This window comes from Dermacentor andersoni, chromosome 5 (genome assembly GCF_023375885.2).
Source record: "Dermacentor andersoni chromosome 5, qqDerAnde1_hic_scaffold, whole genome shotgun sequence".
NCBI lineage: Eukaryota > Metazoa > Arthropoda > Arachnida > Ixodida > Ixodidae > Dermacentor > Dermacentor andersoni.
The window spans coordinates 160,004,240-160,031,591 of record NC_092818.1 but is presented as its reverse complement, the minus strand read 5'-3'; the positions used below and the strand labels follow the sequence as shown (position 1 = coordinate 160,031,591).

The window sequence follows — 27,352 nt, the reverse complement described above, 5'->3', positions numbered from 1 at the left end:
CAGGACACCATTCTTATATTTATTGCACATTGGACACATCTTCGTACAGTGTCGTTCGTCTTAACAAAGCGCATACATCCAGGAGGGGAAAAGACGAAAATTGGGAGGAGAGACGTGCAGATAAGCCAGTGCATTCTCCGGCTGGCTGTCCTGCTCTCAATTAAGGGGTGGGGTATGTAAAGGCATTGAAAGTTACGAGATGGAGACGAAGAGGTAAAGAATAAAACTGAAGATGCACCCAAAAGCTCAGACACGTGCGACAGATCTTCTAAGAATGTCTCTGTGTTGGCCGGATGACATCAAGTTGTTGAACACGAAGTCGCTGTGCAACTGTAAAGCTGTATATGTCCGTCTTTTACTATACAAATACACAAAGCCGTTCGCACAGTCAGCTGCACCCAGTCCTCAAAACCTCAACGGCTTCTGGAATAAAAAATAAAGGAAAATTGCTAGTCCCTTTTCCGTATTCCTAATGTGATGTCTTTGGCTGTCAGGACGCTGAATCCGTTCGTGAATTCCAGGGGCACCTGAAATAAGAGGCAGAGTAACATTAGCCCTTACTTTCCTAAAAAATTCCCTTGCGCAGGAGCGGCTACACAGAAATGACAAAACTGAAATGTCCCCAAGTAAAACATCATTTCACACTCCTATATGCTAATTTGTATATTGACGGTAACAGGGTACTACGATGCACAGATGCACCACTGTCGGAGGACCTCTTGCTAGGCGCATGGCCTCAGAGTTGGCAGACGACAGAGACAATGCGTGCTCTTTCACGTTTCCTAGGTGACACGGGCCTGGACTCACGCCTGTGATACCAGTTGTGCAATGTGTCCATCACCTCGTTCCTCTCATTATCATCCCCCATTAGAAACTTTTTTCTTCCCCTCTTCCCCTTCCCTTACGTAGAGTAGCAGGCCAGATGCTCCATTATCTGGCCGACCTCCCTACATTTTCCAGTCATTAAAATAAGTCTTTCTACGATGCACAGAAACTTACTCATACGTAATGAACAAATTGCAACCTGCAATGCAACTTGGCGCATGAGTATATGTGCATGTTTCACCAGTGTCTAAAGCCTATTCTTTGTAAAGTTCCATGATGCATAGCTGGGCTGCGAATGGCGAACCACCTGGGTGGGACACCATTCGTGGCGCCGTATGGATGGCGTGCAGCCTGTGGCTCCCCGGCTCGAATCCTTGCTCGCCATTCACTTTTCTTACTAGATGTCCCAGTGTTACCAGACGTATGGCGACGCGTTTCGGAGTCTGCCGCGCTTGATAAATAGCGCTCGGTCGGAGCAAACGGCGGCAGCTTTTGCGAGGCTATAGGTCTGCCTGCAGCAAGCAATGCTCCTCCTCGCTCTGTTATATTTCGCTGTGATGCGTATGTAGTCATCAGAGCCGCTCATACACCGCAACGCACAAGGTTCCAGAGTTGGCGCAAACACTCGAACTCACTTTTGTCTTTTCCGTCCGAACCACCTTCACGTTCCGGATGGTGTGCAGGATAGACAGCTTCACTGCTTGCAAGGCAAAGCGCATGCCGATGCAGTTGCGAGGCCCTGCTCCAAATGGCAGGTATGTGTACGGTTGTATGGACTCGACATTCTCGTCGCTGAACCTGCACGAAATTGACCAGTCGTGTTACCATCGTCAACTCAAAAATGCAAACATATGACGCCATTGGTAACTAGCACAGCTGCGCTGCTCAAAGGTTGCAGTTTTCTCCGTTTACCTTTCTGGATCAAACTTCGAAGGATTGGGAAAGTACTGCGGGTCGTAGTGCATGGAGTAGACGGGGATGGCCACCAACTCGCCCTTCTTCACCTTCACTCCCGTTTCTCCGAGAACGTAGTCTTCATACGGTGATCGCTCAATACTGAAAATAAGCGCGCAAAAAAGATTTGATCGGTAAGTCCGATGGACGCTAACAACCTGGCTTCATTATTAATATTTTTCTAAGCATGTTGGCAGAACTTTTACTGAGCCACAAGGGCCCAAACACGGTAATACACTATGAAATCTGCGACTTCACACTGACATACCAGTGCAGGTGTTTTGGCGCGAAATTCAAGACATGGAAGTATTACCTTCATTTCATCCTCTAATAATTGACGCATTTCCGCGAAATTATACAAAATACAGTTATACAGAAGTACTTGATTAGCCTAAACTGATTTATTGTTTTTCTTTAGTGTCCCTTTAAGGGTACCCATTTCACACTCTTCTTTCCGTTGGCACATTGCCTACAGAGAATTTGATCTGCACTGAGAAAGTTTAACGATTGGTCTTACCGCGTCGCTGGAGGATACATTCGAAGAGACTCGGAGACAACGCAGTCTAGGTACTTGAGTTTTGTGACGACATCCAAGATCGGGTGTTCTCCCTGGATACAACATAGAGCAGAAGGGTATGTCTTTGAAGCCAAGCCAGAGACACTGTCACTTTCAAATTTTCCTAATCTCATTGTCAAATCTTTAGCGTTGCACTTACGTGGATGTCGAAAAATTTTACTTCAGTATTGTAGATATACTAGGCTACAGGTAGTAGGACGTCGTGTAATGGCTTCATTTTCCACTCGCTTTAATGTTGAACGCCACTCATGTTCCTCGTTAAACTGTAAACACTCTGAACAAGCCGTGTAGCTAGCATCGTAATAAAACCTCGAAGATTAAACTACTGTCTTTTAACTATTTTCTCGCTTGATGAATGGTGCGACAGCAACATTAGCGATACACCGAATGGCTCTAAAAGCTCCCCATAGCTCAGCTACACCAAATGCGCCTAATAGGTCAATAGCATTTGTCTTCCTCTAACATAGCATTTTATCTAAGCACTTTACTCTGTTCGCACATCGTATTAGTGTTACACAACGCGCTTCAGACTGGCGCATACAGCTTCAAATATTTTTCTTTTTCTTTTTTCCTGGATGGTTAATGTGAAAGCCGCTCAGGTGAAACAATGGACTACACGCAGCGCTCTTATAGAGCATTCGCATAAACTGCTGCAATTTCGAACTTTTCCCGTTGCGAACAAGTTTAAAAAGGCGGGGGACGCTGCGATATCGTCTTTAATGGGAATTCTTCATGAAAGCTTCCTTAACTTCAGTAGCGTAAAACGCAAAACTTTGTACCCGGTCTCTCAGTCCCTACATTACTCTCATTGAAGCTGAATGTAAATATACAGAACGAACTATACTACTGTCCCGAAGTTATGACCGAAGTCGTTTTACTTAAAATAGAAACGTGAGTTTCAGTATGGTTGATCGATTCGTTCGCTGAGTTTAGCGACTCGAAGTAACACATGGAATACGAGAGAGGCCGCGATAGGGACGGCAGGGTGGTTTGCACAACCTGGAGATTGCCAACGTGTTTCTGAACCTAAGAACACAAGTGTTCTTGCATTCCGCACACATCGGCCGGTAACCGAACCCACGACCTGCAGAAGCTATCAGTTGTCCTTTAATTGTGACACAGCTAGCGAAAAACTCCCGACTTTATGATATTTCAGCTATTGTATGATAATCCATTGGCGATGTCAGTACGCGAAAGCGTTAGTACGCCCAATTGAACAAAAAATAAACAACTCGGACTGCGTACGTGAACCTTGAAACACTCGTCGACTTCCTCTCTCAGCTTCTCCTGCACGTCAGGGTGAATGGCGAGCAAGTACAGCGTGAACGAGATCACTGTTGAGGTTGTATCCTGGCCAGCGAGGAAGAACAGTACGCACTGCGCCATGGACTCGTCCTCAGTCAGGGCTGCAGGCAAACATTTACGTCGACAGTGTCAGAAGAATTCTATCGCTATTAACCAGAATTAAATAATGAGCCATTCCACTCTGCAAAGGTGGATGACCAGTGAAGCTGTTTAGCACAAGACACAGAGGTGACACATAATTTTGAACAATGATACGAACGCATTCGATGTCTTGATCGGTGGTCATCAGGATGAAAGGTAAGCGAACACATTTTCGTATCACCACGATCTGGTGCACCGGCGGTGGCGAAGGGCAAGTGGAAAGCGCCATGCAAGAGGCGGTAGATGGCACGGGGCACCTGCAACCCACCGGACTCAGATGCTCCCCGACCAAATCTGATCTTCTGCTTTATATAAAAGAAAAAGGCGGCAGTCACAAGGGCTGGAAACCGGTCTCGAAAAGTGACATTCACCTGTTCACTCGGAGCGGTGATCCGATACCCAGGGTCGGCACCATCAGAGTTCTGGACATGTTCATCGAATCAAGTGGCGGCAACGGCACTGCGTTGCGCAAGATCATTGCGAAGACCGACAGTGCTTTTCGCCTCGTGCGAAGGGTCATGAACACACATCGTGGCCTCAAGGAGGACAACCTGCTTCGGCTCATCAACGCCTTTGTGCTGTGTCACTTCACCTACATGGTGGCCATTGTCAGGATTTGGAGGACAATCCCAATTTCTGTCCCCCAAATTTTGGACCTTGTCGTTGGGTGCGGGAGTTGGCCGAGGTTGAGGAGGACATTGAGATGAAAAACTGGAGGTTTATTTACATTATTTACAGTGAGAGTACAAAGAAATTAACAGTCATAAAGTCATTACGGGCCGGCAGCAACTCGGACGCTGCGGCCCGTGGCAAGAACCTCGAAAGACGTGAATGAAGGAATGCTCCCTTGCTGCTCCCGGTCTCTGGCTTTTAAGCCCTTTGGTGTCTCGAAGTCACGTCACGTTTGGCCAATCGGCGAGCCCGCTCAGGTGTCGTCATTTTCGGCCAATGGTAGGCGCCCGTGCGATTGTGTCACACCCGGCGCACAGGGTGGCACCTTGGGCCCGAATTGTCCGAGGCTTACTTCTCTCAGCGCTTTTGGCTTCCCGGTCTGCAACTGCCTTCACAAAGGCGGATGGGGGGATTGCTGCCAGGGCTTCACGGTGCGTTACAGCCGTCTTGCCTCAGGACCCCCGTTACCTGGAACAGTGCCAAGCTCTCGCTACACTTCCGGTAAGAGTCAAGCAGTGAATACCTCCACCTGCGGCGCACGAGGTGGGGGACGCCAACTCGTTTGCACGTGCCGCGCCTCGGGAACGGAGTAGATCTGCTTCTGCGTTCCTGCGTTCCAGGTGTGGCGCCATTCGATGTGGTCTGGTGAACTCGAAGGAGGCTCAGGAAAAGGTCCCGTATCTAATACCCCCGTCAAGCGGGCAAGCTAAGTGCACTAACGGGGAGTGCACTCCGGTACCTTGAGTGACACTTCGGGCTACGCGGTGCTAAACGGGAAAACAGAGGTTACTCGCACTGAAAAATAATGGCGACAGACTAAAACCATGTTTTTTGAAGATGTATATTAAAATAAAAAAGCTTCTAAAAAGCTATTGCTTTAGTCGTACTATAAAAAAAACAATCGTAATCTATATTTACTCAACAAAAAACGAAAGTATATTTATCATAATATTGTTGCAAGTCAAGGCCGGCCAAGAGGAATGCCTAGCCAATCCAGAACAAGTTGGTGGCGCGCGACGAGGCGGCATTTGATCGTGCTAGAACAGAATATCAGCGAGTTATGCTCTATTTTGTTTAAAGCTGTTCAACAGCCATAATTAACTTCTGTGTCATTTTTCTATGCATTACATTTTGTACAGTTGAAACCGCTGGCGGCGAGGCTACGTACTCGACCAGCAAAGTGCGTTCCATGAACGCACTCCAACCGGAGTGCACTCTCTTGCGAGTACACTTTGCTTGCGACGTTTAGGTTTGAGAAAGTCCACTTAAAACCGAGTGCGCTCTCCATAAGTGCACTTAACTTGCCCGCTTGACAGGGGTATTACACCATGCACAACTGGCTCAGAGCCGAGCGGGAAAAGCTTAATGCCCTCATTAGAAAATTTGTCAAGAGAGCCCTCGGGCTGCCCGTCAGAACGCATACCGAGGACCTCCTTCGGCTTGGCATTCACAACACTATGGAGGAGATAGCCGAGGCTCAGGAACGGGCCCAGCTAAGTCGGCTGTCGACCACGCCGGTCGGCAGGCGTATCCTCGAGGAGATCGGACTCGCACCCACCAAGAACTTGGCTGAAAACCCCCAAATCCCCAGAGAAATAGGGGAGAAGATCGTGTTCGCCCCTTTGCCCAGCAACGTTCATTCCGTTCACAACGTAGGTCGTCGGAAGGCAAGAGCATTGAATATACTGAAGCAAATAAACAAGCACAAGATCGAAGCAAGCTTCGTGGACGCCGTTGCATACCGAGACGGCAAGGCCTTTGCGCTTTCCGTCGTGGACATGCTGGGCCAAGTCATAGACTGTGCTTCCATCCGGACGACGACCCCCGAGGTGGCCGAGCAAGTACCATTGCACTCGCCATGCAAGACAGTCGGAGAGAAAGGGTGTATAGCGATTCGAAAGTGGCAGTCAGGGCATTCCAGAAAGGCCGCGTAGCCTGGCAGGTAATTCAAATTTTGAAAGGCGCCTAACATGGCGACACCTCCATACACTCCATCCTTTGCTTCCCTTCCCACTTCGGGACGAGTGAGGGGGTTCTTCTGAACCTCAACGAGTCTGCCCACGAGGCTGCGCGTGGCTTTACCGACCGCACTGCTCTCGGATCGGGCGCCTCTCTCCCCGGACACAGAGACGCTCCTGTCACGCACAATGAACTTACTAAATTCTTTTACTTAGAGAGAAGGGTTTTCCTGCCGCCTCACTCCAAGCTAAGCAGGCCGCAGGCGGTCACGCTCAGACTCTTGCAAACGAACTCCTACCCAAATCCAGCGTCCTTTAACAGCATATATCCCGAAATTTATCCGAATTGTTTTGCGTGGCCTGTGGTGAGGTTGCTACTTTGCCTCATATGCTCTGGGAGTGCGGGTCACTGGGCCCGAAGTTCACTAAGGAAGGGCGGGACGCGCTCCTGCGAAGTCCCGTGTTTGAGGACCAAATCCTGGCCGTCCAGCACGCCCGCGATCGGGCCGGCAGGCTAGACCTGTCATTCCCGTCGTGAGATTAGCCGTGTGCGCGTTTTATCGCGTTTTGCTGGACCCAATAACAGTTTATTCACTTACTCACTCGCATCACCTCTGTTATTATTATGTGAATTCCATCATATTCGCGTATAGTCCGGATTGTCGAGAAGCAACGCTCCTACGAAGAGCGACGGCAGGAACAAAAACGATAATGCATCTTCGCCGGCGGGCGACAAGCGCCACCGATGAAGATCGTGCACAAAACGCCAAGCTCATTCGGGACGTCGCTCTACGTAGGCGTGTTGCTCCTCGGGAGCCCAGACAATACGCGGCTTCCCCATTACGACGACAGAAGATAAGTGAAATTCAAAATGGAGAACGGCAGCTTGTCTTTCTGGTTTTTCATATACATTTGCGCCGACGACGGGACCACCGCCCAGAGAATCCGGAGGAAAGTAGACATGCGTGACGTTTCGACGGCACCGCCACTAGGGGAGAGCGGTAGGAAAGGTTAGATAGGCAATCGCTTGGAACGCCGACAAAGAGAGGGCGGTGCGAACGTAGACATGGCCGTCGCGGGTGGGCCTTTTGGGCTAAGATCCAATCGTCGCAAGTGGCATCCAGGTGAGGGCAACACGTTCCCCTGTTGTTCTCACCTGACATCGCGTAAGACTTCAATAAACAAACAAAAATCTACACAGAAACACGCACACACAGGCTTGCCTTGAATGAAGGAAAGTTACAAATAAGACACAAAGTTATTTTGATCGCGTGGAAAATGTAAACAGCATTTTCGAATACCTCTGTTCTTATCCTTGTGCCATTTTTGAGTCCCAGGTGTGACAAGGGTAGTTGAAGGGCACGTTACAAGTTCTGGGGCCTACTACCCGGAGTCCACAAGGCTATGTGCCATTGCACTTGGACACTTTCTGCACTATCACCAGGATCGATCAGCCCAGATTGTTGTTGACGCAGAGCAAAAATGCTTGGAACCCTAGCCATAACTAGCTTCGCTGTAAAACTAATTACACGTACGGTTTATTGCGCAGGAGTTGTCGACGGATCTGTACTGAAAAGCGTCTGAAAACAATAGATGTTTTGATGGTTCACCGTGCTCCTCGACTCTAAGTAACTCTAAAGTGGACCACTTCTTTTGCCTGAATGAAACTGCTGCTTGCTAGGTTACCGCTTTCTCTTCTGTTCATAGTGCAGAGCGAGTGCTGTTTCCAAATTCTTAAACACCCGAATTCTAAAAGCATGCAAATATTAAAATATAACTGTCATTTATTTCTCTAATGTAAATGCATTTAATGATCCCCGAGAATCGTGAAGCATAATGCGAAATTCCCACGCACACACCAGACTCCGTTATAGATAAAATTTATTTTCGCCAAGTTAAAATAAACTTGCCAAGTTTCGTGCTTGGCTTCTTTACAATGCAGTGTATTCCGTTTCTGCTGATAAAAAAGTAAGTTAGGCCCCAGTGGACGCGGTCAAAATCTCTGACGTCGTGGCGAATTTGCACGGGAGCTTCAAGTCTGCGTCATGATCCTTCTTTAAATTTTGCGTAATTTCTGGATCATCAAGCTACGCCTCGCGGTAAAGGTGGCGTATCTATATTTGCATAAATGTTAATTTGCTTATACAGCTCAACTTATTTAATTCTTTAGCCCCCTTTAAAGCCAGGTACTCAATGCGAGGTAGCACTGGGTTGAACAACCCAGACGCAAAAACCTTGAAGCTAGGCGTGTCAATCACGCGGTCCAAACGAATCGTGCAAACCTATATCTTCACTGGTGGTCACTTTTGCTTCTCATGCAATCCTGCAGTGACTTTTTTCTCTTGTAATGGCCACAGTCTTTCTTTTCTTCTTTTTTTTTTTCCGCAAGACCCCATATTGAAAAGGCTCGTTGTTTTTAACAGTTCAAACAAATTAAAATCGTCTTACTCTTGTTCGACGAAAACGAAGTATCTGGCTTGACATCTGAGCCAAGGTTGAAGAGCTGGTTGTCCCTCTCAGTGGTATTTTCTGCCGTAGACCCAAGTTTTCCTTCCTGAGCATCCATCATAAGCTGCAAGAAGTCTTCGTGGCGCTAGTGGGCAGAAAGGAAGTAGCTGACAAGCATGAAACAACTGCTTTGTAAACGCCGTGGAAATGTCACTTACGGATTGATTGTCCTGTCGGGCCTTAATGATGTTCTGACATATCTGCTTGAAGTACAGAAAGATGTCTGCGTTGAATGGTCGAAGTTTTAGGATCTTTGCAATGGCTGGAAATACGACTGAAATGGAGGTATAAACATTCTGGGTTACTATATACAGTAGGGATAACTCTATCTGATCCGAGAAAGGAACAAAAGAAGAAAAAAACTACACTATGTTGTACTTAAACAACACTTTCACTATTCCGAGGGGCTGCTAGCAAGGATTTAGAGCAATGTAGTGCACATTTGTAGACAGCAGAGTGTTAAAGAGAGCTAGCTATAGAGAGGAAATTATATAAAGCCGCGGCTCATTCATCTTCGTTTTCTTTGTTTTTCGCCACTGCTCGCCCCGCACAACTCTTTAACGCGTTTGATGGCGAGTGGCCAAAGGATTATCTTCGCCACCAAAGGGGAATACCTCACAGAGAACAATCAACAGGAGGGCACGGCCAATCAAGTTACCGTAACATTGCTTTTTTTATGCCGTCTCCCTCAATTGTACACGTCGTGCGTAATAAACGCGAACTCAGCTCAAACTTATTCCGGTATGTGGTTTTAATGGGGTTATATATGTAACCACATTAAACCAACCAGGATGACAGGGATCTTAACCAGTCAAGACTCCGGTTTTCTGCCCTACGCTGGGTGACGTGGAATAAAAAGAATGGAGAGAGACAGAGAGTAAGAGGGGGGGGGGGGGTGCACGGACAGCACTACAGAGTCAAAGGCGCTCGCACAAGCCGTCTGCTAAAGAACTCTATCAGCAGGAAAACTTTCACATTCTTCTTTTCTTTCTTTCTTTCTTCAATACACCAACGTGTGCATTCCCACCACAAAGGACTACGAGATAGCCACTCATCCTGCCTCGGAAGTAAGCACCTTCAAATTGTGGCACATAAAGCGTACGCTTTGATAATGAACTTGCTAAATCAAACTCGCGTGCACTGCTTAAGCCGTCTTTCTCATTACCCCATTGGGCTGCATCTGCTACACAGTGGCGACATTGACAATGTGAGGATGTGGGCGCCATTGTGAAATTCAGCAAGAAAAATAAGGAGAACTAACTGACTCATTTTTTTTTTTTTACCACCACATAAAACCAACAGACGTTGAAACCAAGGAAATATTGGGGGAAATAATTCGTTCTTTTAATCTTAAGGATAGAAAAATTTAGGAAAATAGAAATGAAAGTGGAATGAAGTTTCTTTGTTGTTCCTTGTTGATCGCTCATTGTGTATCAGGGAATGTACGCGTATCAGATTGTGTAATGTATATGTGATATTTTAAGCAAATACTCTCCCTGTAATGACTCGGAGAATGCCGGGGACATAAGAAAGAAATAGATAAAATACTACCAGGAAAAGCCAAATAGACATATTCCGAAATGCCAGTGGAGTGCCCAATCGTCTACGACTGTTCCTCCGTCCACCTTCTTCTGTATTGTGCATGTGTACTCTAGATCAAGCCCTGGGAGTGTCAGTGAGCGCCACTCATGGACATGGAAACGGGCGGGGAAGATCCTTTCGCTTAGAGGCCCCCGCTATGAAATGAGATAGAAAAGTCAAGAGACCTTGATTTGTTTCGTGTTTTGTTTGTGTCAGCTTGGCTTTGGTTTATTTGCCAGCTGCCCACTACTAAAGTTTAAGTTCTACATGACACCTGCGACGAAAATAATATTCCGCATCCGCCGCTACGATCACGAGCCGCACTGCGCCAAACACTCCCAGGACTGGATTTAGTAGACAGACGCAAATACGTAAGAAAGTGGACGGAGAGGCAGCCGTCACCACACCTCGTTTCGTAGAGCCCTGCACGCGTACGCGCAAGATGCAGGCTAGCCTTCAAATGGTGGCAATTAAGTCGTCTTTTTGGCCGCTTTCATCTCCCGCTTCCGTTCCATTTCTACATTTCAATTAAAAGAACAGTTCATTTCACCAATTATTACCTGCGATTTATTGTCTGGCGGCTTTGCATAGTGGTCGAATTCAATAACTTTATCGAGTCGTGACCACAGGCGCTGAACCCTGTCTTAAAGCTTGCTTTAAGATACGCAACGACGCGGCTATTTCGAGGCATTAAAGCTGTTTATTGCATTTTGAAAACTTTATTACATATTCGTGAGTCAAATTCTCGCCAGTCAAAAGTATGCGCGCAAGAAGCTGCACGCCCAACCGCACGACGTGTTCGTAGCACAAAACTCACTGAACAAGAGAAGGCGAGGTGTGATGCGTGCAGAGAAGGCCTGCCTTGATCTGGTCACGAATTCGTTGGTCTGGTCAGAGTGGGAGTCCAGCCTTGTGGCGAAAGCGCACCTCGCAATGACATCCAATGTGTAGTTTCCAAAGAACCTACGCAGCAGAAATAATAAACGGATTCTTAACGCCCGACGTAAAATTGCTGAAAGAGGTGCGCGTACTGACACGGGCTCCACTAATTTCTTTTTCTCTTCGCTGAGAGCCAGAGGGCACTTACTGTTTGACATCGATGTCTTCTCGATTAGAAGCCGCCTTTTTCAGGTGTCCCGCGCTCACAACTGCGCAGTCCTCGATTAACGAGTTCATCTGCGTTCGTGATAGATACGAAATATAAGGTCTCCATCCAGAACAAAGTCGTCCAAAGGCGATTAAAGCGCTTGTATGAATTACATTCGAAACAGTTAAGAGCGTACGTATATCCAGTAAAAAAAAATGTTCGCAAATGTGTGTAGTTCTTTCGAGTCTTCATAAGTTACTTCTTAAGCTTATAGCTAAGAAGAACATTAGATTCCAAGTAGTAGACGTGCAGAAGAAAGAAGGTCCTTTACAATATTCTCTGTGCAGTTGCTTGTCAAATTCCTGTATGATTAGTTTGTTAGGCATCTGCAGTTTAAACATCTTGCCATTATCACTAAAACGCCGTTATAAGTTAACTTGCAAAACAAGTCAACCTCTCCGACTGTATGCAGCCTATACGTGGCGCTGGCCTCAAGGTATAATTCTAGCGGGTCAAAAGCTTTAGCGCTGATTGCAGCAGTTGTAACGAATGTATATGTGTTTTGCATTTTGCTTGCCTTTCTGTAGGGAATGAACAGACGGAATCATGAACAACACATATAATAAAAATAAATTATGGGGTTTTACGTGCCAAAACAACGTTCTGATTATGACGCATGCATTTGTGGGGGACTCCGGAAATTTTGATCACCTGGAGTTCTTTAACGTGCACCTAAATCTAAGTACACGAGTGTTTTCGCATTTCGCCCCCATCGAGACGTGGCCACCATGGCCAGGATTCTATCCGACGACCTCGTGTTTAGCAACCCAACACTATGTCCATTAAGCAACCATGGCAGGTGATGAACACATATTCATGTCATGACATGAAAGGAGACGCTCACGTAAAGCACCCGTCCCTATTCAATACTCGCAAATGCGCTTCTCCACACACCTTGTCTTGCCTAACTGAGACGGCGTACCTCGGTCTCGAATCGTAATTAAGTTGTAAGCATACTGACTTGTTTCATTCGTTTTATTGTATCCGACACATTACGTCTAATCTTATTTCTGCCAATCTCCTCCCTCCGCAGAGTCCAAGCCTTCAAAAAGTGCGGCTCAGCTTTATCAGTGCAGTGCTACTAGCAGCGGAGCGGTCATTTTGGTAGGGGAAGTAAGATGCGTCAGCAAGACTACTTACATAGTTTTGCATATCTTACATTGCCACGTCAGCCAATCTAACCACACCTGTATCAACATCCGCACCGCACCGTCGCCTGGAGTCTTTCGGTAAAGTGAAAACCCGGGAACCTCGAGAACCTGTCAGTGGCACACTTTTCATTCCGAGTAGTGGTCTGTTTCTGTGTGCAGATTTCAGTAAAACATGTTTGGAATAAAAATGTTATCTCAAAGCCGGAACTGTAGACACACTGCCACCCAAGAAATATATCATGCTGCAGCGAAGTACGTGCTTTTAGTGTTACGCTCAGCTGTTGCGGTCAGCTTGAGAAATGGAGGGAGGGGGGTCTGATGAATACAAGTGAGTTGGATGTTTTAGCGTAGCTGCTACGTCAACATGTCAGAAGAGAAGAAAAGAACACGATATATCGATGGGAAACTTTTTCAATAGGCGTATCATTAATAAACAGCGTTGGGAGTCAGCAGATGTGGTAAATGACCTTGCTCTTGTTTTTAAAACGTTAATCTCCCTTGCCATCATTAAGAACGAGTGGTGGTTTCTTCAAGGTACGTACTACACAAATCTTATCACCAGTCACTTTAACTAATTTATCGTGCTATCAGAAAGCGACCGCGCGCGGCAATGCTAATCAAAGCGATGAGGTGGGCTAGTTGGTTGCTAGATATCGCATTCCTGTTGCAGGGCGGATTTGAAAAATACTTACACAGAAGGAAACAAGTAGACTGGACGAGCGCTCGTTCGGTGTACTTGTTTCCTTCTCTGGAAGTGCTTTTGAAATGCACGCTGCAAACGTGAATGCAAGATCCAGCAATGCTGATATTTTTCCCTCCTGTCCGTTACTGGAAGGAAATTCAAACCTTTTGAATCATCGTTTCTGCATCGTTTCTGTACAGGCACTCTGTCGAGTGTCTTGCGTTAGCTGCTGCAATAATAGTGGTGCACGCCCCCGTTTTTCGTTGCCTGTCATCGGCTAAGAAATGTTAAAAGGCTATTGCTCAGCGCAAGACGCACTTGCATCTATCAGAACATTCTCGATTGTCGTAGCCGATTCTACCTGCAGTCTATGTTGTCGGCGAACTTGGATGAATCAGACTGCATGCGTGAGACGACTAGTGTCGTACATTCTGGCAGGTACGGGAGCACCAGTGATTATGCTGAAACCTTCGACGAGTCATGTATAAATAGTCGATGCGTCTGAATCATTGATCAGAGTTCGACGACAGCTGAGTGCGCTTGCCGCTATCGTTATGCGTTAAATGTCACTGGACGCAGGTTCGTCCGAAAAACAGTTAGCTTTCGTTGCTCACAGTTTACGCTACTGTCTGCTTCCTCACCGTCACGACAACGTGAAAATAGCATGTCAGAAGTAGCTCAACGCAAGCTAAAAAAAAATATAAAGAAATACCACTGCCCTTTTCCTACGTCCCCCATAAAGAAGCCGGCAAGCATTTCATTCATTATTACAAACATTCATCCAGGCTAGTGGTATAAGTACTCAATCCCTCAATCATGTGTCGATCGGTGTTTGACTTCCAGAATACTGGAGCACTTTCTTCTGGGCTCGTTGTCAAAGCATAAAAAGTAAATGGCGTCTGCGAATTCGCCACGAGTCTGCCTTTAATTTATTTATTTTTATATCTTGCGTTTGTTAATTACACTAGAAAAATGTACTTAGTTTTTATTTTCTTGCCCAGCTTAGTCGATTTCATTTATATGTAAGCAGTTCATGGAACATTATTGAAATAATTTTAATCCGCTTCACCTCTTCACAGCAATAGCAAGTGACACCGACTTACTGCACCTTCGTGTTGCGCTAACAATCTACATTGTTATATTAAAAAAAGCAAGTGAATGTAAATTTTAAAAAATCGCTATTGTCAACTTTACCACCGCAATTTTTTTAATTTCATAGGCTGTAATCTTTGCCAGAGTTTGCTTGACACATTCAGCAAATTAAGGTTTCTGAAAAATACCACATGATGTACTCAAGTGCGTCACGTACAACGGTTTCTTTGTATTTCTCCCTCCAACGTAGGATTTTGCCCGCTGTTTTATAGCGTTATGAAAGGCCTGTTACTTGTGCTCTCTTCCAATACTCGCCTAGGCGACTAAATAGACAGCTTTGCGGAGAGTGGCCGTCTTAATTCTCGTTCCAGTTCTGACGGAGTGGGCGAACGAGACAGCTTCGCGAACACCATAGCGAACACAACTCAGTATCGACGTCATAAACGATGCAATCTATTCTGTTGTCGAGACAAGATGGCGACTGAGCTGATTGCTTCGAAACTCGCTAAGAAGGTCGCCTGCGCACAAAATACACTACCTTATGCGCTGCATGTAACATACCCTGCGTTTTCCATAGGTTCGAGGTCGCAAAGCGTATACATAGAAATAACATAAGCTTTCTTTTTTTTTTCTTTGCCCATAGTAGAGGGCTTCAGGTCGCAGAGACGTCTTGCAAGTGCGTTCCATTACTTTCTATCGAAACTGTCATCTTATATAGCATTCAAAGGAAGCTGTCATCAATGCTGGCTAGAACTGCAGTACGCGCTTGCAGTGTCAGTTCAGACGACGTCGTCATAAAACCTCGGCGTGCGCAATGTACAACACGAGAGAGACAACACCAATCACCTTTCGCAGCTTTCCAGTGGAGAATGCTGGACTCGCAGCTGGTCGAATCTTCCTCCACTGTTCGACAGGAGTGATGTTCATCATGTTGTCCAGCAAAGGGTCGTGAAACTTCATTATCTGGAATAGAAAAACCGACCTTGCCATCTACAGTTAAAATCGGTGGTGCGACACCTTCTCTACAAAACTGAGTACACACTGAAGTGAATTCGACGGCTCTTGATAAATGCCTATATTCCCGCATAATTTTACCTTATGAAAATGGAAATGTATACAGGGCACAGTTCTTCCCAATTTCCCGTTCTTCCTCAACCCAACGTTTCCCTTAGCTCGAGCACCAACAATAGCAATGTCCTGCCTATTTCGCCATTCTTATGTCGTCTTCTTTACGCCTTGCACTCATGGTGAACCTACAATCTCGCCATCTGACAAAAGTGCCTCAATGCTACACAGGAGCGGCGACGGGTCGGATGGGACGCGTCAACGACTGCGCTTTCCTGTTTGCTAGAGGATTGAAGAATTGCGGAATAACCGGTGATCATGAACAATTGCCCAATGGCCTGCGTCTATGGGCTCGCGCTCTGGTCCGTGGCGTCTCAGCCAAGGTATGTTAGGGGGTCTTGAAAACCTCAGGTGCGATTGAAAGATTCATTGTGCGAGATTGTGCACTCCCCGCTGCAAGCGGCAGAATATTATTTGGCTTGCATGCTCATAGCACCATTGTACACAGATCGCTAACGTTTTCTTACTGCGTTCGAAAAGTGCTGCAATACCCAAACGCTAAGGCCCATAATCATAAAGCACTGCTTAGCTGAACATCGCATCAGGAGGCCATGCAAGCGCTACTGCACTTCTTGTGATTGACCGAACTGTGTGAGCGTCTGTGATTCGAACGCCTTTTCTGTTACCGGTTTCCTTCCTTTTTTTTTTTTGCTTCTTCTTCCTTTTTTTTTGGTTGTTCCTTTTTTTTCCTCTCATTCTTTGTCGTCTTTACAACCCCTATATCCCCCACCACAGTGCAGGGTAGCAAACCGGAAACTCTCCTTTCTCTCTCTCTCTCTTAGCTCTTAGCTGTCGTTCTTACGATGGCGTAGTGAGAGCGTCTTATCTTTCTTTATGATAATTAAGTTTGCCTTGGTTATACGTTAATTTTCTTGTCAGTTGTTTCTTTTACCTGCAACTGCGCCTTCATGCTTCTTTTCTCGTCGTTCTCCTCTGCGGCGCGAAAACCATGAACTTAAGGGGAAGCTTTTAGTTCCATGCTCCTATCTAAATACATGGAAAGGAGAAATCATTTTTGTCGGCAACCACTGCAACGAATTACATGAGGCTTGTTACACTTAAAAGAGAAAGTGAAACTCTAGTGGTCACTGGAAGCGGAATTTTGTTTTACGCAATCAATCATTTTATGGAAATTGATGAATATAAAAGTTAGGAAAACGGAACTATCTAGTTTACAACTCTGGCAACTCAAAAATCGAAAAGGGTATCACAATTCTGAAGCCTGCACTCATTAATACATCAAATGAGGACAAAATTGAAATATTATACACTCCTCGGCAATATATTTATTATTTGTGAATACGGCTTTTGCAAAGCTCTTGCAAGCATGGTGAAAAGTCTACGTAAGCTGTAAATCGATGAACCAAGCTTCTCCGCTTTAGAACTGCGATATCTGTTTTTGTTGCAGAACGATGGATTTCTAAACTTCGTGTTTCTATTTTTTTTTTCAGAGTTATCAATTTTCGGAAATTATTCTAAACAATTCAGGCCCTAAATCAACATTTCACATTCTTAAGCCACTATAAGTTAACTTTTCTTATCAAGTGCAACAAATTTTATTAAAATCAGTCGAGGTGTTGTTTTGGAAAATCCTTTCTGCGTTTTACATGTATTTGAATAGACGGCATCGGAGCAGGGGCCGAGCCAAAGCTGTCTCGTAAACAGGTATTTTTTTTTTCTCAGGCAGTGTTATTCAAACTGCTCAGCGAGAAACTTGCTTACCATCTTTCCGAAGAAATACTTACCCTTCTGTTTGGGAGTGATGGGAAATCCTTTACTAAAACCTGCTTCACCAATTCGGGCTCGGCGACAAACAGAATGAGCTTGTTCGACTCGAAGGCCCTGCACGTAAAGATGTTAATGAAAAATAAACAACGGTACGAATATTCGTGAGTGTCACGAAATTCTTTTCGAAGCGCTCACTTTTTTACCACGGATGAGACGCGTACTGTACGAATTGAAATCTCAGCGCGTTTCCATCGGTAACTGTGTGCCTCCGTTCCAAACCAATTTTATAGGGCATTTTAATCCTTGAAGTGCACTATGCTCCTGCAAAGCGCATCCATCTTCGAAATTTTACTGGCACGTTGATGAGATTATTTTCTTGCAGTGGTTTCCTGCAAAACTTAGAAGATGTTCTAGCGCTGGTGTCTACAGGAGCTGCAACTATGACAGTTCAGTCAGCGTGCGAATGATGGTTAATAGATAGATTTGCCTAAACTTCGCACTTCTGGCTTAAAACGGCTTCCCTACTTGGCAAGTGAATCACATTCATAAAAGTGTTGCGTTATACATAGAAGGGCTTGCAGGGTTTAGCAAACTCTGATTGATTGATTGATTGATTGATTGATTGATTGATTGATTGATTGATTGATTGATTGATTGATTGATTGATTGATTGATTGATTGATTGATTGATTGATTGATTGATTGATTGAGAAAGAACAACTTAAATGATAACGCCTCGCGAACGTATGAAGCCAGTAGCACGAAGCTTAGGGAAATTCATGTCTTTGCTAGCCATCTATCGATTGCAGGGCTGAAGTTCCCTGTAGTAATTTTTGCCGGAAACACTACAATTGCTAGAAACTTTCAATTGTACACACTGATTTGTCACGGCAGCTTAGGCCGGCACAAGTTCGTGCGGTCTCGTGTGGTGGGAACGCAACAGTATAGACTGTTTCAACATAGCGTATAATATCCCTGCGTTAGCGAGCGACGTAACGTTATTGTATGCCGCAGAGCCCGGTACGAATGAATTTTTGTTAGAACAGTGGCACCGAGTGGAAGGCTAACGCCATTTTTTTTGCGAATGCAAACAGCTGCGACGCCACCTAGATTTAAAGGCTCGCTGCGAGCACGCAAATCAAATACGCACCAAATATCAACTTCATCACACGCTGTATCCGTATTATCCGCACAGTACCAACGTCGCTAGCGTGGACCAGCTCATAAAAATTTAGGTTGTGACACCATATATGCGAAAAACTGGTAATCCGTTGCCTCTGAGATTTGGCAGTGCGCTTGCCTAGTGCCCCTTGATCGACGTGCTGGCGGGTAGGCGATAAACGTCATGGAAAGGGGCCTTACGCGTCGTTTATAACGTGTGGCGTAAAATCTGGGATGCCACACACAGCTCCTCTTAAGCTTAGACCACCTAAACATCAAAAACTAATCTTCGAAACATCGCCTAATTGTCCCTAATATTTTGCTCAATGCATCATAACACAAATCTAAAGCAAATACATGCATCATTTGAGATAGAAGGGGCTGAAGAGGGCAGGACAGCGACGTGAGAGATCCGAAGCGCATGGTAGTCAATTTTATGGAAGCCTCCATGTTCCTCCGAACTTGACGCCCCCATCCGTAAACAGTGCATGCTGGGAAGAGCCCCAGAGTCGCTTAGGTTCTGGGCATGTTCAGTTGTGTGTCGAGCAACGCTTACGCCAAAAAAAAAAAAAAATTGTGGGGTTTTACGTGCCAAAACCACTTTCTGATTACGAGGCACGCCGTAGTGGAGGACACCGTAAATTTCGACCACCTGGGGTTTTTTTAACGTGCACCTAAATCTAAGTGCTCGGGTGTTTTCACATTTCGCCCCCATCGAAATGCGGCCGCCGTGGCCGGGATTCCATCCCGCGACCTCGTGCTCCGCAGCCCAACACCATAGCCACTGAGAAACCAGGGCTGTTACACTGACGCTAAATCGCTACGTTGGCTGCAATACGCTATACTAAATCTTACTGGTAACGTCGCCTCTGCCGTCAAATGCGTATACTTTTCTCAACGCCAACCAAAGCGCTGCCACAGATCCACCGGCACCAGCGGAGCATGCGACTCTCCCTCAGAACAGCGGTTTCCGGGGTCATCGACCGTGACAGCGCGCATTCTTGCAAATGACCCTCCGATATTAATGTTTTTCAACCCGAAATTAAACCAACGTTTAACGGATGCCTCAGTGCGTATACATGACCCGAACTACAAGTGTAAAAAATTTCCGCTGAAAATATCTGAATATGCTATCACAGAGACAATTTTAAAATTATTTGACTGGCGTTCTCGTGGCTCCCGCTGAGCTTTAATAAACACTTTGTTGTTACACCCTTCATTACCTGACCAACCTTGAAGAATATTGCACGTTTTTTCAAGTGCTAACGCAAATCCTGCAAAGCAATTTTAAATCTCATATAGCGATTAGTTCTCTTACGATGAGGGTAATCACTTGGTAATCATGATAATCTTGGTAATCTTAATTACTTTAGGATAATCAACTTACAATGAGAGTAACTAGAGGCGCCCAGGCGCATCCAAGTAGTACAAGGTTGATTATTCAATCTGTCTCCTTCATCGCTATTAGGATCTTTTAATGTCGTCAGCATTTTTGTTTGAGATGTGTGCGTATTTATACAACCCTTCAAAACTGTACACGCAGTAGTTCGTTCACGACGTTTCTTTCATTTCTCTAAATGGATCGAGCAAGCAATTAACCAAACTGATATTTTACCAAACTACATACGCATCACTTCATCACTGCACTGTCCTCGCACATGCCCTAGAAATCTCATAACCGCATAAATTTCGTTTTTTTTAATGGATATAGACAGTTCCAAATTCTATTCGAGTGTTCATTTATGAATCCATGTACAGGTACGCAATAAGCTTTCTACTTTGGTGCACAATGAAGATAAACGACAAATAAAGAGATCATGAGCAAATTATACATAACAAAATACATATAACTTAGAAGAATAACATTACAGTATTTTTTTAAGAACAGAGCTATCAGGTGTCTCACTTTCGTTGTTAACCTTCTCGTTTTCAAATATCCTTAATCACAGTTACTGCTGCAAAAAAAAAAAGAATAACAAATCCCTTTTCTACGCTCTGCTATTCTACACTTCACGTTCTACGCTCTACTCTCTAGGTTATTATCAAATAATAGTTTTGCATCAAATATATGTGCAAAAGGATTCCTGCTGCATTTTGTTCTTTCAAAACTACTTTTTTTTTAGTCACAACTCTGAAATGCGAAAGGATCAAGTCTTACCCGAAGAACTTTCCATACTTACGATACCGCTCACTGTCAATTGCGTGGACGGCCTGCAAGTTAAAGAAAATTCGAGGATATTAAAACCTGAAATTGGCATCCTGATACCTCTTTGTTCATTACATATTACGGCAAGGCTTCATGCCAACATCTTCTGAACCGGCTACGTTTCCTGTGCGAAGCCGGAATTCGTGCGCTTGTCAATAAAAGCGAGGTTATCTGCATAAACATGGGAAATAAGATTGTCATTTCTACCCTGCAATTCCCTGCAACATAAAGGTCTCAGTGATCGTATATCGAGAAAACTGAGTACTAAACTATGACTGAACTTTGGCGGTGCCTGTCCCTGAACGATGACAAGAGCACGAGGTGCATATTAGAGTTTAAAAGCTGATAATATCATAGATGGCAACGTCATGACTAAGGACCGCATGAATATTGCAAGTATTTGTGCATTTAGTGTAGCGGATCTTGTTTTAACCTTAAAATGAATAGCACATATTAGGTTGGGACCATGCACTACAGGACGATCTGGGCAGCTCCTATTAACAGCGCATTTATTCATTACTTTTGGATTCGAGGTAAAATCAGCGCTCAACCTTTATCCATTTATTGAACATTTTCTTGCACCGCATCCTTTGCATTTAGACCCAAATACCATTGTTGCGGCTTTCTCATCATATGCACTTAATAATCCATCGTGTGGACTAAGCGAATTTCAAAGTCAACTTCAATAGAGTGGCTACATGAGTGACAAACTAGATGGTAAAAAGCCTTGCTTGCGTTTTTCAATGAAATATCACGTGTTGAAACGAAAACGAAATTCTCACAGCCATTGTGACTTACTTTGTAGAAAACCTTCAACGTAGGGCCGAATATGAGGGAAAATGGCTCCGACGCAATGTTTTGGTTTTTCCAGTAGTTGCGATTCCGAGAAGCATATCTGTAAAATAATTTAATAAATATATCCACATGAAAATATTCCGTAAGTGTGCCTCCGTGTACAGACTACCTTTCCGAAACCAACTTTGTGTCACGATGACTTTTTCTTTTACGACAAAAAATTTTCTTGCACATCGTCATACAAAAGCCATAAAAAGACAATCAAGAGCTTAGAAAAATGTTGTCGCCTACTGTATCACGCGTGAAATGTTGCTCGGATTGTACTAAATTTAAAGGCTATTCCGGTGCTCTGCTATAAACCAAAGGTATTTCTAATTGAAAAGGCTTGCGAAAAAAGAACAACTCTTGCAAAAGAATAATGATTTGACAAGGTCGAAAAGTAAGTCCGAGGTTATGAGATTTACTTCCCATCAAATGTTCCAGTTTGTACTAAGAACTTTTTGCTCTGATGGTCTGCAGCTTTCCTTGGGCGCGCGGAACTCTAGCTTTCAGTGCCGAGATTTATTCGTGGATAGTTGCACGGATCATGGCTATAGCGTAAGAATGCAGAAAAAGAATGCTGAGAGATCACAACAAACGTCGGATTTGGCTCAATGGCTTCTAGCTTGCGTAGGAAGGACCTGCCGCCAAAATCGATGCGGAGACCTCGTAACCCGCTGCGCGGTTTCGGGATTTCAAGCGCACAATTTAATTTGAATCTTTCAAAGACTTGACCTTGCATAATGTTCTTGTAAAGCAGAAAGTCGACATTAAAGTTTGCGTCAATTTACTCTGCTAAGTTCATCCTCACTAGCAAAAGAAACAGCAGCTGGGGTTCAACGTGGCTTGAACCTAGTTTATACGAGTGAAAGTTCTCTTAGGCACGGTTAGACCCGGTTTTGCTTCTTTGAATGTTTTATTGCACATCAAAAGCTTCATCACTGTCTTACTGTGGCTTGACTAAGGCAGACACTGACTTATGGCCTGTAACATAGTTGCTTGCAGTTAGAACTTGGGTTACTGTAATATTAAGACTCAGCCTGGCGCCTACGGCGAAGAGTCAACGCCATGGAAGGAAGAAAAAACTGAGGAGAGGCTTTACCCCTTCCACGCGCTAAGAGAAAAGGGTGGAGGAAGTGATGTGTTAGGTTCTCCTCTTCTTGTTCTTTTCTCTTTTGCTGTATCGGCCATGATTTCGGGCCACAATGTTGGTTTTGTTATGGTTCTGCGCTCACACGTGCTACTCAGTAGGTTTCGTACCGTAGTAAAGGCGTCGTGTGGGCAGGATTGCGATATTTTCCTTGTTTTGTTAGGCTGTGTTATCTGTACCGTGCTCTCCCGGATGTTGCTGTGGCCAGGCGGGACAGGAGGAACTAAAGCTCGTGAAATGAACACACATGCAACGCTGTACGCAATGTACCGCGCCACGGCAATGGCAACAGACGAAGAAATATCGGCGGAAAATTTTGCTCTCTCCGGCGGAATCATGCTAATGTGCCATCGCAGGCCGAAACCGATGCGTTTCAGAATCTGTACAATGAATTCCTTGCAGGTTAGTGATCCCTGTGGTTGACAGCGCATGGTGCATTTGCGGTTTAATTATTGGAGTCGGGCATGAAATAGATGGTAGCTGGCGCATGCCGTCGTCCAACTTATCCACGCTGAGGACGTTGTTGAAGAGAGAGACTTGCTCTCATGAGAACGAGGAATATGAGATTTATTTACAATATCTACATGAGAACCTTACAGCTCATCAGTCTAGCATGACTGAAAGAGAATGCACAGCGAAGAGCCGACAACGGCTGCTTATAAACATTCTGCCCTCCCTAGATCCTTAGGTGTGGGAGAACGGCCCTTCAACCTTCGACCGATGGGAGCGTCCAAAGGCATCGTCGCCGACCCGCCTTTGAGGGGGAGGGTTTACACACTCAATTCCGCACAGGTTTCACTGACCACACCGAGGTGAGAGAGTTCTCGCAAACAAGGGTCTTGCTCTGAGCAGGCGCCTCTTGATCCCAGTGTTGACCCCGCAGGCAGTGGCCGCCGCGCCTGTCCATTGAATGACGACTTCTAAGGCCCGTGAGACGGCGCCGCAAAACTACTTATTCCAGGAGTTCACCCGCTCCAATTATACCGTGAAGGCGACGGCGACTCCACAAACAATACCTGGTCCTCTGACTGCGCCTAGACATCCCGGCGTCGCTCGCTTGGGGACGCGGCGTATTGTGGTCCTTACAAAGCGAGTCGCCGCTGTAGACATGGTGGCGCCCACGGCCTGTTGACTCGGCGCATTGTTGTTTTCAAAGCGAGTCACCGCAGTAGGCATGGTGGTGCCGTTCGGTTGGGGACTGTCGCTTCCCCGAAGATCACCAGCCTCCGCAGGTCGAACGTAACAGCGGCATGTAGAACGTTCGTTATAAAGTTGCGAAATAAAGTTGCTTTGATTGATTGATTGAAGAATGTATAATCCTGGTTTTAGAACCTCGTGTTCAGTAACAACTTGCCTTTGTGCATATCAAAACACCTGTTGCTAAATAGTTGCTTGTTTCTCACAGTGCTCGCTACAGCACTAACTCTTTTAAGCAGAGCGCGTTCGAGGTTCGTACACACCTGCAAAGGTGTACGAGAATACATGTAGTGATAGAGCTTTACGCAGAATATGTGCATATTGCTGCCCTCAGCACCCTGCGCCGGCCAGTCGACGCTTCATCCGGAATGATTGGAAAGAAACGGCAGTTTTAACTTCAGGAAGGGATCCCCCCTACAGCAGGCGTAGCTTATCTATGCACGCAAAAAGCGCAGGGAAGTGAAGGTTAGCGAATGCGCTGCAAGAGTGAGCAAGGCTCCACAGAACGTACGCCTGCGAACACATCAAACGGCTGTTCCATGGTCGCAGGTAGGCCAGGTCTGCGCGCGTACTGTTCTGCACCATGCGTCGGCTATGACAAAAATTTGGTTCCGTGAAGCTTCACTTACCGTGGGAAGCAGGCACCTAAGGCAGTCAGTGTATCTCAACGCGCAGTCAGAATTGTCGTTCTGCCTTCTCGCCGGCGCTCTGTGATAGTGATGCGCGATCACCTGAAATTTGTTCAATGAAGCGCGACAATTCCTCGAGCCACAGCGAGAATACATGTTTGGGCCCATAAACTCCAGACAGATCGCAAATGGGCCGGTCTGTCGTACGTGTCTCCAGTGCATTCTTGAAGTGCAGTGAGAATGCGTACATTTTTTTTTTTTTTCGTGTCGCCAGACGTCTAGCTCACAAGTCCGTCTCACAAGTCGCCTCACAAGAGTCCCAGGAAGTCCAAGCAAGCATAAGGGAGCGATAAATGCGATTAAAAAAAAACACGCATGAACTGAGCAGCGGCCGCTACCTGCAGTTGGTGAGAACAGTTGGCTGGGCTCATAAAGCACGCTTATTTTCATAAAAACCGGTAAAAGCAGCTGATTCGACCTCACACCCCACTTTTCGAAGTTCATTATGAACTTCTTTCAACATGACTTTGGCAACGGTGATGCGATGAGACATGGCGATTATATCCTCTTGTTTGGTCTTGCTGCGGGGACGCGCATCTGAGCAGTCCGGTCGCGTGCAACGCGGCGTGGTTTCGCGAAAAATGTAAACAAGAGAGGAGAACCACCCGAAATGATAGCGGAGCAACGCCAACTTCCAGCCTCACTTAGCTTGACAAAGAATGACGTCAGGGCCCCTCCTCAATCTTTTCCTTCCTCCATGGTCGACGCGCTCACACCAGCGTGTGCTTCATTGATGGCAAGGGTGAGCGACCAAGTACCGGTGAACCAGCAGTTAAGCTCTCGCCTAGTCACGTGGTACTCAGCGGCGAGGCTCGAGCGAGCGCAGATGCGTTGCCTCTCCGCAGCAGCTCACGTGACGTGACGTCACACCTTCACAGTTGCGCTCCGGCTCCTGAAGGTCAAACGCGCGCCGAGATTGACTTTGGGAATTGTACTTTGAGGAGAAGAGCTATCTCTCTAAAAAAAGCCACTCTGAATTTCACCACAGTTTTACGTAATCATGTTACTTCTGTTATAATGATCATCGGCCAACAGCTCCGGACGTCCAGGGCATGCTGTAATATGAGCGCTGCAAGGGAGATATCATTAAGTTCATGACTGCCAGCTCTTGAGAAATGAGCGTAATTGTCTGGTATGAGACATAAGAGACAGGTAACTGGCAGCCGGCGTTACCATGGACGTTGCGGGTCAAGGAAGAATTCAGCTGCTTGATGCGAACTGGCACGTCACAATTTTTGTTTCTTGGCGATATCGTACTACACGATTTGGCGGGGATAAAATTCTTCCCATGGCCTAACGGCTTTCTCTTGTTGAAAGTTGGTTTTTCGGCATTATAATGTTGATCAGGCGAGATGAGCGCTGGCAACAATTCCGCAAGGCGGACACTGGAAGCGTTATCATCAAACCTAAACGACAAAAATCAAACGTTGCCGAATCTTAGAACCTTAAATGCCAACAAATCACTCACCTGTACATTCAATCATTTGCTCTTTTTTTCTAAATTATGACAGGACTACTTTGGTAAAATATTGTGAATGGCAACATTTTAGGCTGTCAAAATGCTTACTGCTGACCTCCAAAACGACCGGACCCCCAAAAAGAATCTTTATTTCCTGACAATCCTTGAAAAGCCTTAATGATCGAGACATCTTTCCGGACTCGCGTGCTCATAGAACTAATCCAATTCACTCCGTTGTTGCGTCGGTCAGATTAGTTTAAGTATCCCGCTACTTAGCGTGTAGCATTTTCTTCACTATTAAACAAGAAATAAACGTAAGTACTTACAGGTAGTAAAGCACGCAGACGGTCGCTGCGAGTACAAGCCATTCCGGCAATCCCAGGAACAACGCCATGCTGCACTATAGGTACTCCAGTATCGAAGACACAGAGAGCAATGAAGGGGGACGTTCCCAGCTTCCTGCGCTGACCGCGGCTCATTGCTTTGATAAAGGCACGCGGCAAACGCGCAAAGATAATATCAGCTTTTGCTCCAACCCCACTTCGTGGCACTTATGCGGGAGTGTTGGGTGCCTCGGCACTCTCCGAGAGCTATAGCGATGTCAACATCACAGCTGGAGAATGCCCGCGGCCCGCTGTGTGCACATAACGCCCGATACGGCAGCTGAGAGAGAGAGAGAGAGAGGGTGTCCCGAACCAACGAGAGTAGCACGTAGGGGGCCAACGGCTAGCTGTCAAGGTCGCCTCCAGCCCGTACCACAGGCATCGGCACGTGCACTACGCTACGGGAGAGGACGTACGCCAGCATAGACTCTCAGGGTCCGGTAGTGCCTCCGGGCCCTGAAAGTAAATAAATAAATAAATAAATAAATAGAAAGTACATGGACCAAGAGTTTTGTGAAAGAGTCAAATTTCTTAGCAACTCAGACTGTCCGCCTGAAATTGACGAGCGCACTGGGGTATTTTTTTTTTTTATTTATTCAGGATACCCCTACAGGCCCTCTCGCAGAGGGCATAACATAGCGGGGGGGGGGGGGGGGGGGGGCTGTAACGCACACAGATGTAACGAATGAGTAATAAGTGGAGAAAAAAAAACGGGAACTGATAAACTATAATCACAAAATGTAAATAATAATACAAGGCCAATAAGATTGTCGTAGTAGTAATATTAATGGGAAGTGTACAAATAGAGAATACGAATCACAAGCACA

At 45.7% G+C, this 27,352-nt stretch overlaps 1 protein-coding gene across 2 annotated transcripts; it reads right to left on the bottom strand.

Moving 5' to 3' along the window:
• Positions 1 to 26,964, bottom strand: LOC140218619 (cytochrome P450 3A24-like). Of its 2 annotated transcripts, XM_072288445.1 has the most exons (14): positions 26,469 to 26,964; positions 21,612 to 21,708; positions 20,766 to 20,818; positions 17,464 to 17,560; positions 15,440 to 15,556; positions 11,609 to 11,697; positions 11,339 to 11,484; positions 9,099 to 9,214; positions 8,881 to 9,025; positions 3,602 to 3,762; positions 2,297 to 2,388; positions 1,738 to 1,881; positions 1,461 to 1,623; positions 1 to 527 (listed from the first exon to the last, which is right to left on the bottom strand). In XM_072288445.1, exons 1-14 carry the CDS (start codon positions 26,534 to 26,536, stop codon positions 450 to 452), a joined length of 1,566 nt encoding a protein of 521 aa, XP_072144546.1. In that variant the 5' UTR covers positions 26,537 to 26,964; the 3' UTR covers positions 1 to 449. The 2 variants fall into 2 exon arrangements, with proteins under 2 accessions (XP_072144546.1, XP_072144547.1); XM_072288446.1 differs by lacking the exons at positions 20,766 to 20,818; positions 21,612 to 21,708; positions 26,469 to 26,964 and adding an exon at positions 16,611 to 16,705 and having other exon boundaries at positions 17,464 to 19,785.
• Between the last annotated feature and the right edge of the window lie 388 nt (positions 26,965 to 27,352).

Bases quoted from the DNA above. Each gene is read 5' to 3' on its own strand.
- LOC140218619 (XM_072288445.1), bottom strand. From the start codon at position 26,536: ATGGCGTTGTTCCTGGGATTGCCGGAATGGCTTGTACTCGCAGCGACC. The intron at 15,557-17,463 runs GTAAGTATTTCT...TTTCTATTCCAG, and splicing joins CATCACTCCCAAACAGAAGG to ATAATGAAGTTTCACGACCC. The intron at 1,882-2,296 runs GTAAGACCAATC...GCTTATTTTCAG, and splicing joins ATGTATCCTCCAGCGACGCG to TATTGAGCGATCACCGTATG.